General features: G+C 43.4%; 2 protein-coding genes across 2 annotated transcripts in view; one reads left to right on the forward strand and one right to left on the reverse strand.

Annotated features, from left to right (window-relative positions):
* Positions 1 to 330: 330 nt before the first annotated feature.
* The window catches only part of LOC124630954 (somatostatin receptor type 2-like), a 139,862-nt gene continuing 124,703 nt past the window's right edge, over positions 331 to 15,489 (reverse strand). Inside the window, exons 5-7 of the mRNA XM_047165005.1 lie at positions 8,039 to 8,094; positions 5,094 to 6,788; positions 331 to 363 (exon numbers count right to left, since the gene is read on the reverse strand). Of these exons, the coding sequence (XP_047020961.1) occupies positions 5,500 to 6,747 (1,248 nt within the window). The 5' untranslated portion in view covers positions 6,748 to 6,788; positions 8,039 to 8,094 and the 3' untranslated portion in view covers positions 331 to 363; positions 5,094 to 5,499. The remainder of the gene's footprint in view (positions 364 to 5,093; positions 6,789 to 8,038; positions 8,095 to 15,489) is intronic.
* LOC124630943 lies at positions 10,264 to 11,228 on the forward strand. The gene has a single exon (XM_047164986.1). It carries the CDS (start codon positions 10,264 to 10,266, stop codon positions 11,200 to 11,202), a length of 939 nt encoding a protein of 312 aa, XP_047020942.1. The 3' UTR covers positions 11,203 to 11,228.

Consider the following 15,489-nt stretch of genomic DNA (forward strand, 5'->3'; position numbering starts at 1 on the left):
TTAATATCATCATATAGGTGTTTCTCGTGTACTTACCAATATAATTGATCTGCATTTAAATAATTTTAGGCGATTGAGTCACCTTGTTTCTACCAGCCTCGGTTTGGGTCACTAACCTAAATGGCCTGTCGTTTATTTGTGTTCTATCTATATTCAGGCTATACTGCCGAACGAGGTAGTTCGTAACTGCGCTATAAAGAGACTGTTAAACTTTACAACAGCCTAGTCAATGACTCTATATACATCCCAAGTAGGCAGACCTAGTCGAATAATATTCACTAGCAATACTTTTTATTTGAGGTTTTAAATTGAGAATGGAGAAAAATAATATAACACAATTACACGAACGTAATTTTATTACAACTGTGACTGTGCTCGGTGGGAGGTGGACTGTATCAATAGTTTGCGGTAAACACCGGGAAAGAGTGAAAACCCGGCCTTAAAATAAAACAACCAGTTAAAGAAGTCAAGAAAAAACGAGAGGGCGGCTCGCTGCGAGACGGCGCGATGACAACTCAAAACAGAAACAAAAGACGAACTAAAAAGTAAACAGCTAGTTGCAGCCAGTACTGCAAGGAGTTCGGAATGCGTACGAGCCTCGCCCTCGTTGGTCAATTTATTAGTTTAATGAAATTAAAAATATTTACAACAAAAATCAAAGGGTAAAAAAATACAAAATATAAAATAACAAAAACTAATTCCATCGTTAACATCCCCCACCCCAGTGCGTCAGCACTCATTCCCGATAGCTATATACACAACTCGTGCTACCGGTCGTCGCAATATGCCCGACTTTGTTTGCACCTCGGCGACTCTGATGTGGCCGTCTTGGCCTGGCATCACCCTTCGAATTATGCCGCGTGGCCAAACGTTTCGTGGGGATGCGGGATCGACAATTAAAACGAGGTCACCCACTTGTAAGGGCCTCTGCTCCTGCTGCCACTTCTTTCGCGGACGCATGTCCGGCAGCACCTCCTTCACCCACCGTCGCCAGAATGAGTCAGCCAGCTGCTGAGCAATCCTCCACTGTTTGCGCAAGAATGTATCTGACTCATCAAAGGTGCCCATAGTCGGTAGGTTTGAGGATGAGCCAAGGAGGAAATGGTTGGGTGTTAATGTCTCGTCAGTGTTCGGCTCAACGCTCACATGGGTGAGGGGCCGACTATTTACCATCACTTCAACCTCTGTCATGAGAGTTTGTAGAACAGCATCTCGAGGCGCTCGCTCTTTCAGCACGACTTTCAGTGCGTTTTTCACGCAGCGAATGAGTCGCTCCCATGCCCCACCCCAATGTGGGCTGGCAGGGGGGGAAAACGTCCATGTAGTGGTCATGCTGTAACTCTGTACTCCGTCAGCTAAGAGTTTCTCATCCAATTCGGAGACACACTTCTTCAACTCCTTGTCGGCGCCTCTCAGATTTGTACCATTATCCGAGTAAAGGTGTCGCGGCCACCCGCGTCTGGCTGCCATTCGTCGGAGAGCCATTATGACGTCATCGGTAGTAAGGCTTCCTACGAGCTCAACATGTATAGCCCTCACAGTGAGACAGGTAAACAACACGCCGTACCTTTTTTCTCGGCGGCGTCCTATGGTCACTTCCATAGGTCCGAACAGGTCCACTCCAGTGTGGGTAAAGGGACGCTGATGATGCGCCAATCGTCCCTCAGGTAAGTCTCCCATTCGAGGAGGTCGAGGCTGTGCACGCCTGATTCTGCACAGCATGCATTTTGAAATAACATGTTTAACAGTAGGTCTAATACGTATAATCCAGTACTTCTGTTTCAGCTCATTTACCACCATCTCCTGGTGGCCGTGGAACGCTCTTTGGTGATAATGCTTCACAATCAGCTGAGTAATGTGACTGCGACCATCTAGAATAACAGGTTGCTTAACATCTGGAGTTATTTCAGGAGCAGCGTTGATGCGGCCTCCACATCGCAGGACTCCGTGCTTATCTAGATACGGAGATAAGGTAAGTAGCTTACTCGAAGTAGGTAGTGGCATAGACGCTTGAAGTAGCTTAATCTCTCTTCCAAATGATAAAGCTTGTGAGTGCTTTATTAGTAAGCGTTCAGCCCTGTCCATCACGTCGTCATTCAGATTACAGGTGGAAGCTATCTGTTTTTTCTTATTGATGGCCTTGGTAATGTTATCAACGAAGGTAAGTACTCGACTTGTTGTTCGTAGCAAGCGTAGCCGTGAAGAGAAGCGTGAAGGTTCAGGTACAGGTAAGTTACAGGTTTCTAGGGTGTTATCAATTACTGTTACACATTCTAATAACTCTTTGTTCGCAGGTTCAGCGACATCTAGCGGCCAATATTCCGGATGCTTATACAAGAAGGTAGGTCCCTGTAGCCACTCATCTTGTAATACCGAGCAATCGTAGCTTTCTCGTGTGGCTATATTTAGCTTAGTCGGCTTCATAATAGTTTGCTTGAGCGACGTCGTCGACAGCGGCGTAGCACTGGTGTTGTCCGCTACGGTCGTAGCGCTGCTCGTAGCGCTCGTAGGGTCGACGAGGTCATTAGCCGACAGCTGATACTTTGCTGGTGAGGCACCCATTGGCTCCAGCGTGAAGGAACGTCGCACGTCGTCTTGCAGCTCGGCGGTCGCGGAGACATCGGCAGTAGCGACGACCGACATACACAACGTTGTGTACTGAGCTTGAGTACCCGGTACTCTGCCGTGCAGGCACCATCCCAATGGTGTGCGGGTGGCGCACGGCTCGCCTGGCTTGCCTACCAGTGTCTCTAAAGGAAACAATAAATGATAATTATCTTGCCCTAACAGTAAGTCTGGTTTTAGCGACGCAAAACACAGATCGTCTTTAATATCGCGTAAGTGGTCATAGGTCTCGCACTGAAAGTTCAATGACCCTTGTTCTGGCAAGCTCAGTTCGTTGACACTGCGCGCACTTATATTAAACTTTTCACCGAGTTGGTTAGAAACGATTAAGTCCACTAGTTCTGCCGCACACACTAGCTCGTTCTTGTCCCATGCGCCACGAACTCGCATGGTTTGTGTACGCCCGCGCAGACCGGCGCGCGCTGCCAACGACGCGCTAATCAATGAGACTGTGGAGCCGTCGTCCAGCAGTGCGCTTGCACGGAATTCACCATTAGGTCCGTGAATCATTACAGGAACCACCTTCAACCGCACTGACCATTCGTTGCCGTTCGTCTTAACGTGAGTTACCACTTCAATTGGTTCACTACCAGATTGTGTCACCGTGCTTGGGGCGACGACCTCTTCGGCGGTAGCGGTCGGCACGTAGTGCAGCAGGCGATGATGCGGTTGTCCGCATGCAGTGACGTCACACACGGCGGCGGGACACGTACTCCGGCGGTGCCGTGCAGATAAACATTTGAAACATACTCTGCTGCGTTTCACGTAGCTCCAGCGAGCTTTGCGCAAAGCTTTCTTGAATTTGCTGCAGTCGGGTAACGCATGCTCAGAAAGTTTGCAGAATCCACATAAATCACTGTTAACGTCTTTGTTATCATTGTAATTAAATAACACAGTTTGCGACTTTGGTTTAGTTGTATGGTTAATATTGTTTTTAACTGTCCACGATTGAATGATATTCGGCAAATTTATATTACACTGTGTCACTTTTTGAGCTTCTAGGCTTAGGAATTCGGATAGTACTATAAACTTAGGTTTTGAATTTAGTTTGATAAGCGGAAAACTATAATCGGTCCACTTAGATATTAGCACTGTTGGTAATTTTGATATCACTGTCGACACCAGCGTCATGCCGTTTAGATACTCGTCACAGCCGATCGCAGAGACGGCTGCCACACAGTTTTGGATTTTGATAGCGAATGGGACAATGTCCTTCTGGTAGTCGTGAGCTATGGGGCGCAGCTTATTGATATCTTGTAATATTTTAGATATGATTACATCACTGTTTCCAAACTGTAGCTGCAGTGCAGACATCACGACATCAGGAGAGGTAGCGCCGATGAGTAACGCTGTGACTGCTTCCTTAGCACGTCCGAGCAGACACTTCCTTAGTCGCCATAAGTTTTCTCGGTCGCTAAACTTGCAGACTTGAGAAGACTCTTCATACGCTTGCTTAAACTGTAGCCATTCAAGCGGGTCACCGTCAAACTTCGGTAAGTCTTTTGGCATAGTCAGTCGGTTAAGCAGCTTAGTTTCTGCCTGGTTGGCGTTGGTGGTTGCGGTGGCGGCGGCGAGGTCCTTAAGCGCACATGCCAGCATGTGCATAGTGCCGTCGTCAGTACCGCTCTGGTTTGGTTGCACGTTCCCGAGCTGAGATGGGCCGGCGTTATCCAATTGCTGCAAGACAGCGTCTTGCCGTTGTGCCGGGCGCAGCGCATCGTCGTGACAGCTAGTGACGCGCTGTGTCTTCACCCACTCCTCGATCCGAGACGCATTTTCCTCTTCACCAGGTTCACCATCAGCTAGCGACTGCGAGCCGCAGCTGTCCAGCTCCGCCAGGTCGGCAGCCAGCTTCTTTTCAATGAGTTCCATTTTCAGAAGCGCCTTTTGTTCCGCCGCCTCGTGTATCAATTGTGCCCTCCTCGCCTTCACCGAGGACCTCGCAGAAGGAGATTTTACCGATGGTCTTCTGCTTGCCTCAGACTTCTTTACATTAGTAGGCGGAGGATTTTCAGCCTCTTGTTCTCGGCGCGCCGCGCTTCGCGTGTTCACCATTTTGTTTTTCTCAGTTGGCGGTGTACGAAACATCCGAGTTGCTGGAACGATCCGGGTCGAAGGACCAACGGATGTGCTCGGTGGGAGGTGGACTGTATCAATAGTTTGCGGTAAACACCGGGAAAGAGGGAAAACCCGGCCTTAAAATAAAACAACCAGTTAAAGAAGTCGAGAAAAAACGAGAGGGCGGCTCGCTGCGAGACGGCGCGATGACAACTCAAAACAGAAACAAAAGACGAACTAAAAAGTAAACAGCTAGTTGCAGCCAGTACTGCAAGGAGTTCGGAATGCGTACGAGCCTCGCCCTCGTTGGTCAATTTATTAGTTTAATGAAATTAAAAATATTTACAACAAAAATCAAAGGGTAAAAAAATACAAAATATAAAATAACAAAAACTAATTCCATCGTTAACATGTGACATTATGACAATTTACGAATATTTACACGATATGTACATTTTTTACATCTTAATTACGCAGTATACAAACAGGTAACCTTACATTCGCTATGCGATAAAAAATTACATTTTAGTAAATTCATCGTTACAACCCTAGGCCGAATCGACTCCATACAATTTTGACTTTATACAGAAACGGAACAATTTCATCACAAATCGATCCACACTTGACACTTTACACGAAATATTGAAAGTTGAACCATTAGAACAGGCGTCGAGGCGGCTCGGCGGCCGAGAGACAGGGCTCGCGTCTCTGCGGCCGGCGCGCCTCGCACAGTCCGCTAGCCTAGTCGATGGACACGATCAGCGTGTCCTCCTCCAGCAGCGCGCTGGAGGGCTCGCGCCGGCGAGAGGCCCGCACTCAGAGCCGCGTGTGCGACAGCCCGTTGGGCGCTATCAGCGGCGCCAGCGTGGCCGGGCGCGCCTCCAGCGCCAGCGCCTCGCTGCCCGCCGCCGACTTGGACGTGAGCGCCGTGGACGCCTCCGAGCGCGAGCCGCCCGCGCCGCCGCCCGCCGACACCCCGCGCGACTCCGCCGCCCGCAGCTGCGCGCGCGCCGCGCCGCCGCCGCGCTTGCGCGGGATCACGCTGTTCTCCACGTGCAGCGTCGCGTTCACGTCCTTGCCGGCGGCGCACGTGCACGCCTTCAGGAAACTCTTCTTGAAATTGTCCGAAAGAAAGGCATAGAGGATCGGATTCATGGCTGAGTTACTGTAGCTGAAGCACGCGGCTACCAGGAACACTGTGATAGTGATGCGGTTGGCGCACTCGTTCGGCGGAGAGTAGATGAGCGCTACTTGGAACGCCCAGTACGGCAGCCAACACAACACGTATACCGCAATCACAGTCAGAACTAATTTGGTCACTTTCCTGTGAGATCGCTTCTTTTCTTTGGACTTGTTCTTGGGGCCGACCGTCTTTAGCTTTTGAATGACGAGACAGTAGAACACGAAGATAAGAGTGAGGGGCGCGGCGAAGCCGAGCGCGAAAGAGTACAGCGTGAATGACGTCTGCCCCTTGTTGAACTCGCGCTCCGGCCACACGATGTTGCACGACAGTCCGTTGTCGGTGGGGATCAGCGTGGTGTACATGAATATGGGCGTCATCACCAGCGCAGACGCTGTCCACGCCGCCGCCGATACGACGCGGGACACAAACGGCGTGCGCAGTCGTGGCGCTGCTATCGGGTGACACACCGCTATGTACCGGTCCGCACTCATGATGCACAGGAATATGGAGCTGGTGAACTGGTTGATGCCGGTGGATATCATGTATGCCTTGCACATGAAGCGTCCGAAGGGCCAGGACCGCAGCGACATGGTGGTGATGAGGAAGGGTATGCCGATGAGGAAGCACTCGTCTGCGATGGCGAGGTTCACGATGTACATGTTGGTGACGGTCTGCATCTTGGAGTAGCGCAGCACCACGTAGATGACGAGCGTGTTGCCGAGCAGCCCCACCACGCACACGATGGCGTACAGCACCTGCGTCACCACGTACACCACCGGCAGGTTGATGTTGGGGCAGTTCTCGAACGTTCCATTGTACGTGCCGTTCTCGTCGTACGAGAAGTTGCCTTCGTGGTACATCTCCACGTCTTCCAGCTCCATCGTGACGGATATAGTAGAAGGCTCCGGTGGAAGGTATTTACCTGAAACAACACAACCACTGCTCAGTTCTACAGTCGAGTGCACGCGATTGATGACTGTCGAATGCCCGGTCAGTCGTCAATGTTATCAATAGGAGTCTGTTGAATGCTCGGGTTACAGGCGTCATGCGATACATGAAATGGGGAAATCCGTCATACAAAAAATATTAATTTTATTTGTTCATTCAGTTTGTGACAGAATAAACAATACTAGTAAAATGGCACGAAGTACCTTTAAACATAATTTAATTTGTTTTGTGAATAGTTCTCATAATGCTGACATATCTGCATTGAACCAAATATATTTCGTCAATTGCCACCAAAATGTATTTCAAATTGTAAAATGTTTTTTACAATAGGTACAAATTACAGCAGATATCAAAAGCAATTTGAATAAAATGCGATTGTTTTTGCATGAGCAATGTCGATGTTCATCGTGAATTCAATATGAAAGTTCACACGAATGTCGCAGCTATTTTTCATTACTTTAAATGTGACGTGATTTATCGATGTTTATCGACAATATGATTTCACGTAATGCGGGTATTGTCGGGACTGGCGGGTGAAGCACGGTCGGTTATGATTGACGCGATTTCATTATAACATGCTACTGAAATGTATTTGTAATGGGAAAAGATGATAGAATGCGCGTGGGACGGACCTACGTCACCGACGGATATTGAACTAATATTATTTCGATATATCTATCTTATTATATAGTTTGGGTATTTTTATTTATGTATGTTAGTTCCGCTTCATGCCTCACAAAAGTTGTAGGAATCAAAAATTCTTTGGAAATGAAATGAAATGAAATGAAATGAAATCGTTTATTTTGCAAGTTGGACATTACATCACTTTTACACGTCATTTTAAGAACGCTGAGGTCGGCATTTCCTAACTGACTGATCCCTGAGAAGAAACGCCGAAACAAACTCAAGGGTCATAGTCTCTTTTAAAGGAAGGGTGTCGAATAAAATATGGAGTGTGTCATATTTTTTGATATTGGCAATTTCGACTCGGGACTACTATTGGACGAGTATTTTCTCGGTTTCGACATTCAAGACTACATTATTGTGATGATTGTTAAGTTTGAATTATCCAGTTTTTAAGTTAGTGTGAGAGTAGTATGATGTTAGATGTTTACCTATGTTTTACGAATAATAAATACTTTGACTTTGTAGCTTGGATTTCAAGATAGTTGACTAGTTTGTAAGAACTAATGACTAAAGATGAACTCTGGAGTGTAAACTTACATTTTGTGTCAGCAAACAATTATTTGTTGAGCTGTCGCCGCGGCACCGGAGTACATCTGTAACAATGATAACGTAACTGTTAGTACAATACTTACTAATATTTACGACAGCTAGACCAACGAGGCAGTAAAGCTGAGCACGAGGTCTCGGGTTTGATTCCCGAGTCGGGCCGAAATCGCTTTGTGTGTTTTATAAGACTTTCACAAAGCAGCCCGGAGCCTGGAAGCTGGTTGATACACCCGTGATTGATACACACTCGGAGAGCACGTAAATGTCGGTCCTGCGCCTGATCTCTCTCCGGTGGTGTCGGATTGCCGTCCCATCGGGCTAGGAGAGTTAAGGAATAGTGAGTGCACCTGTGTCTGCGCAAATGCTCTTGCATTACAATATGTCCTGCGTAGTTGGCTAATCTCCTTACATGAGAACAGCCGCCGTAGCCGATAATCGGCTAGGAGGACATCATCATCACTATATAATATTTATTTCAAGTTTAAATTTTATCAATTTATTCCTCTCGTTTGAAACATTTTTATATTTCGGGAAACGACAACGCTCTACCATTTTGAGTTAAAACAGAAAATTCGTTTCTACATGAAAACAATTTTATTTTTCACATGGAACAGTTTGTTCAATCAGTGAAAATAGCTATTGAAATACTAAAAAACTTTACTCGTATTTTCATATATTTTTCTTTTTTTCATGTATTGAAATAAAACTGTACCTACGTTAAGTTTTTGCACGTTTTTCATTTGTTTTTATGAAAATATTTTTGTATTTTATGCATTCTAAAAATACGCGTAGTCCAGAAAAATCTGTAACGTAAAACTCATTACAGAGCGTTGTTTTGTCTGTAATGAAAACATCTCGCCAGAATAATGATGTGTTAAAAGTCCATAAATATCGTAGTCATAACATCGCTTTGAAGCGTCTACAATATGTACCGAAACTAAACGCGCAATAATACCACTTTTACAAAGAAACAGTAATAATTCTAAGTTGAACTATTTTATGAATTCAGCTAATTTCGTAAAAACTCATGTGGCAGGCTTATGCTGTCACCAATTTGCGTCGACTCATAATATTTTAATTCCCACCGTTCACATTGCATGTAAAAGTTGGCTTGGCTTTTAAACGGCCTAAAATGGCTATTTGGTACTATGACAATTAGCAACGAGACTGCTCCAAGGAGAACTGATCATTTTTAAGAATATAATATTAACCTTCTGCATTTAAAATGTCTAAGTTGAATACATAAAACTTAACAGTAAGTTCCGAGAATATTCCTGCCGGTTTCCCTTCAGCGGCAGCCTGGAGTCGGCGGCAATCTGTCAAACGCATGTGTTTACTCAAATATGATTAATGCGGGGAAAATATCTAGTTCAGATCTAGGCTGCGTGGCGACAGCGTGACTGCTGCGTGAGCCTTGCGGCGCGAAACGTGACTTGAAAACGTACTTTTATGAATGATTTATTTACTTTGCGGTGAATTTCTTAGAGGATTATTTTATGTTCAGAGAAAATGCTAACGCATGGAAGAAAGAGGTTTGAAATGTTATTAAACTGTATAAAATGATGTGTGAAAAATTAAGTAGGTAAATATCTTTGAAAATATTTTTCTTGTTGCTGGTCTGGTAGTGCGATTTTTTGTGATCCCTAGGTCTTAAATAAATCCTTAAAATCTAACAATAGAACTGCGAAACTTTACAAAGATTTATATTTTATTCTGAACACTTTGTGTTTAAACCTTCAAAAGAAGTATCCTCAGCATTCGCGACAAAGACATTAAAAAGCTTTGTTATCTATGTTCATCATCGGAACGCGACCTAAGATTGCACAGTAGTGTTCTAACATTAACTTGTACTAAAAATAGTTATAGATTGAATATAGACGCAATTTATTACTAAATGTAAAACTGGTGTAGTACTATTACCTAAGAAGTGTTTACAGACGTCTAGGAAGTGTAACAGTGACTATAAATACTATACGATTTTGTTATAAAAGTGCCATATCATAGTGCCGGTTATCGTGAGTGCACGGAATCCTCACGGTTGCGCGAACTACACAACGTCGAAAGTCCTGCGAGTGCGCAAGCAGTGACAGTTGCCAACATAACAGCGCTAAAGCGTTCCAGCGACTAACGCAGTGTGGTTGCGTTGCATTGCAATCACTCGTGACTAGTGGCGCCACCCCAAAAATACCTGTTGACATTGTATATAAACAAATACTATGCCGAGGGTTCAACGTTCCCCGCCTGCTACTCCTCAAGAAACGGATAATAATCCACCTATCTTCTCAACCCCAGACCTTTTCAGCAAACCGAATGAGCCGGACACCGCGAATATTACCTCACGGACTAAACGACAACGACCCGACTATTCGCCGGAATGTGAAGTAAAGACTTTTGAGGATAAAATAATGAAGTTGTTTACCGCTTGGAAAACTGACCAAGAGTCCTTACTTAAAAAACTAACCTCGGAGTTGACGGAAATTAAACTCCAAAATGTGGAGATACAAAAAACAAATGCTGAAACCTTAAAAACAGTTGAATTCTTAAGTCAGGATTATGATTCCATCAAAAAATCCCTGCAGAAATTAGAAACCGAAAATAATGAACAACGCAATTATATTGTGAACCTGGAAAAAAAAATTGAAGATTTACAGTCGAGCTCGCGATCTGCTTGTATCGAGATAAGAAATGTCCCGGAAGTTGAGAAGGAAACAGCTGGTGACTTAACATCGATTGTACTAAAAACCTTTGAGACCATACAACCGTCGGAAAATACACCTCAACTTCGTGACGTATATCGACTGCCAGGAAAAAAAGGCTCAAGCAGACCAATAGTTGCTGAGTTCCTTACTGTCCCCTCAAAGATTCAAGTACTGGAAGCCTGCCGTGCATTCAACAAGGGCCTGCCATCAACAGAAAAACTAAACACGGGTCACATTGGTGTTCCCGGTCAAGTCAAACCAGTTTATATTGCCGACCATTTACCTCGCTCCCAGCGGCAACTATTCTTCGAGGCGCGATCTTTTGCTAAAACAAACAAATACAAATTTTGTTGGTCCCAGAACGGAAAAATTTTTCTTCGTAAATCAGAAGGAATGGACTCTGTTATTATTAGGTCAACTGCCTGCCTTAAGAAATTACTTACCATTGAAAAATAATCACAAAACGTCTCATTTATATTATTTTAGCATGCCTGTAGATTATATTAGAATCTTACCTTTTTATTTATATAAAACTCGAGTACTACTACCCTTTTATAATTCATTTTTTTACTATTTTATGACCATTACTTCCTACCTTATAATAGTATCACTAGATTTAATCGCATCGTGTCATGCACCTTGTACACATCTTACATATAATACTATGCACATTTTTAGAATGTGTCAACAACACTTTAAGCTACTGAAAAGTTACTACACACACTTAACTCATAACACTTACATATTTACAATTTTAAACCTGTACATTATATTTAACACTTACAAAGCATTTATGTACATCTTAATGATGACCTTATATTTTTTACATTTCCCTGAAACTTGCAAAGCAGTATTGCTACTTATCGATAAAACTAAAATACACATAATAATATTCCGCACATATATAGTAGAAACCATTATGCACTTAACATCCAACATTAGTATTCGATTCTGACACTTTAAATGATATTGATTCGTTTGGCATGAGCGATTCACACCTGTGTGAACCAGAGTCATGTAGTCTTTTTGTTAATGACACTAGCAAGTCCCTAAACATAATACACCTAAATATACGAAGCGTGAATTGTAACTTTAATAGATTCCTTGTGCTACTAGCAAGAATAAAAATATCTTGTGATATTTTGATTCTATCCGAGTGCTGGCTGAGGCTCTCAACAGTTCCCCCTCTGGAAGGGTACGTCTCATACCACTCGAGCAAACTTGCTAATCAAAACGATGGCGTAATATTATATATAAAATCATAATTACCCCATATCGTCACCGAACCATCAATATCTGGTGCTAGCTGTCTCACCTGCAACATAAACTCTCATAATACCCTAATTTTAGGATTGTATCGTTCCCCCTCCACCCAAAATTTAGACAATTTTATCGATGGCCTAGATGCTATCCTTACTCCTATGTCAGAACAAAAAAATCTTCTGATCATGGGTGACATCAATATTGATATCATCCCAAATGCCATCTCCCAACAAGCACATCAGTATCTGAACCTTATTTCTTCACATGGCCTTCTTCCTACACATCATTATCCATCATCATCCTCATCCTCCGAGCCTTTTCCCAATCATGTTGGGTCGGCTTCCAGTCTAACCGGATTCAGCTGAGTACCAATGCTTTCCAAGAAGCGACTGCCTATCTGACCTCCTCAAACCCAGTTACCCGGGCAACCCGATACATCATTATCCAACCCGTATTAATTCTTGTATTGATCACGTGATGTTAAGATCAAACCGGAAGTGTACGACTCTTGTGCTTGATACCTATGTTACCGATCATAGGCCGACGGTTATTTGCATTCAAACTACTATGTCACCTCCGGCCGCCAAATTAAATCGCATATCTGTTGATTACACAGCTGCAATAACTGACATTTTATCCATGAACTTCAGTGACCTTTTCTGTATTCAAGACCCAAACGATGCTGCTGAGTCCCTAGTATCCGCCATTAGCTCTGTCATTGCCAATCACTCCAAACCTGTTTACGTGTCTTCGAAACGACGAATTCTAAAACCGTGGATCACAATTGGACTGCTTCGATGTATCCGAAATAGAGATAACATGGCTGGAAAGGTAAAGACAGACCCTGAAAATTTCATACTGATGGTAACATATAAGCGATACCGCAATTTTTGCAATAAGCTTCTCAAAAATTTAAAACACGCGTATGAGAAGAATGAGTTCCTAATAGCAAAGAACAACCCCAAAGCAACTTGGAAAGTTGTTAAAAATGTTATTGGCACCAGTCTAAATGCAAAATCCCCCAGCGAACTTCTAAAAGTAGCTACAGACGAAAAGTCCTCGGTCAACGTTGTCAACGAGTATTTCGCCAATGTTGGGAAGAACTTGGCCGAAAAATTTTCTTTCACCACGCGTTCCTCGGAATCTTCTCCTCTTGCATTACCATCAAACTCGCTTGTAATTCTGCCCACAGATGATATGGAGGTCTCAAATCTCATCATTGGGTTACGAACTGATGCTGCGGTGGGTTGGGACGGCATTTCTGCGAGAATTTTAAAATCCTGTATGCCTACCATTGTCCCCGTAATTACGCATATCTGCAATCTCTCTATTGCCACAGGCTGTTTTCCCAGAGTTTTTAAGAGGGCTGTTGTTCATCCCATTTTTAAGAGTGGGGTCAGACACAGTGTTGATAATTATAGGCCGATCTCGATCTTGCCTGCTCTGTCTAAAATATTAGAAAAGATCCTGAATAATCGTTTGGTTGACTATCTAGAGTCACACAAACTCCTAAGTAGCAACCAGTACGGTTTTAGACGTGGTAGGTCCACTGAAAATGCTGTAGCTGACTTGGTAGATCAGGTAGTATCTAAATTAGATAGTAAAATGAAATGCTTGGCTATATTCCTGGACCTTTCCAAGGCATTCGACACTGTGTCTGTTCCTCATCTCTTATCTAAACTTGAAGCTATTGGCATTCGCGGAATTTCCTTAAAAATCTTCCAAGACTATCTGTGTGATCGAACCCAATGCGTGAAAATAAATAACGTCATGAGTGACACCATTACATTGAGTTTTGGCGTTCCTCAAGGCTCAATTTTGGGTCCCACACTATTTCTTGTATACGTTAACAACCTATGCAAAATGACACTTGAGAACTGTTCTATTTTCACATACGCCGATGACACAGCTCTATTAATCTATGGTAGTGATTGGCCTGAAACTCTCAAATATGCGGAACTTGCTCTAAACTCAGTGATGAAGTGGCTGTCAAATAATATACTAACTTTGAATTTAAAAAAAACGGTGTACTTACCTTTCTCCTTAAAATCCAATCATCTTCCCCCACAAGATACGATGGTTCTTAGAGCTCATTCTTGCTCACTCGTACAATCCTCCTCACGATGTGACTGTCCCCAACTCAAAAGATGTGAGTCTGTCAAGTATCTCGGAGTATATGTTGATAGTTCTTTGAGTTGGAAACCCCACCTGACTAATTTAATATCCCGAGTTCGCAAGTGTATATTTATATTTAAAAACCTTAGACACTCTGCCGACAGTGTTACGATCAAAACTGTTTATTATGCCTTGTGTCAAAGCATAATAAACTATTGCATCACAGTTTGGGGCGGGGCACCCAAGACAACACTTCTACCCTTGGAACGAGCACAAAGAGCTGTTCTCAAGGTTATGACCTCGAAACCTTTTAGATTTCCCACGGCGGATCTCTACTCTGAATGTCAGGTTCTGACTGTGAGACAACTCTTTATCCTGGGAACTATACTGCGCAAACATCCTTCTGTGGTATACGATCCAAATCTACCATCTAAAAAGCGCAGACATTTCCAAGTATGCTCTACTCGAGGATGTAAAACGGCCCTGGCTCAGCGTCATTTTGCTATACTCTCAAACCATTTATATAATAAAATAAATAAAATCTGCTGTATTGTCCCTATGTGTTCATATAGATGCAAATCCTGGGTTACGAAGTGGCTCCGGACATTATCATATAATGATACTGAAGACTTAATTAAAATATCCAACGCTAATTACCTAATTACCTAATAATAGTAATAATTACCTAATAATAGTAATAAGTCTATAATCTGCTTTGATTTAAATGTACATAACCACTAGTTTTTATGTAATATACATACAAAGATACACACTTACCCCACTCACACACACACACACACACACACACACACACACACACACACACACACACACACACACACACCCTCACACACACACTCACACACGCACACGCATTCATAAGTACAAGTAAATGGGCCACACCATTGATGCATCAGCTGACATGAAATCTTTAATTATTGTTATTTTGTACGTCTTACAACTACTGTCACATGTTCAAACTGAACGGAGATCGCTGGCACCCTAAACACAAGTTAAATCTTACATGGGGTGCCAGAGCTCATCGATAATACGTAACACTATAGTTCGGCCATTTAGAGAATGCGTTCCTGACACGTCGCGATTGAACTGACGACGTAACTTTGCAATGGCGTTGCAGTTACGATAAAAATATTTTTGCTGGTTGTTTACCGTTTTAACAATTGAGGAGCATTAAAACAACATTATTATATCAATAATCAATGAATGTAGTTACGTCGTCAGTTCAATCGCGACGTGTCAGGAACGCATTCTCTGAATGGCCGAACTATAATAGTTGTAATCTGTATCTTGTGTTATCTGTGTACAATTAATTGTGTGAATAAAACAGTTTTTTTTTTTTTTTTT

This window comes from Helicoverpa zea, chromosome 6 (genome assembly GCF_022581195.2).
Source record: "Helicoverpa zea isolate HzStark_Cry1AcR chromosome 6, ilHelZeax1.1, whole genome shotgun sequence".
In the NCBI taxonomy this organism is placed as follows: Eukaryota; Metazoa; Arthropoda; class Insecta; order Lepidoptera; family Noctuidae; genus Helicoverpa; species Helicoverpa zea.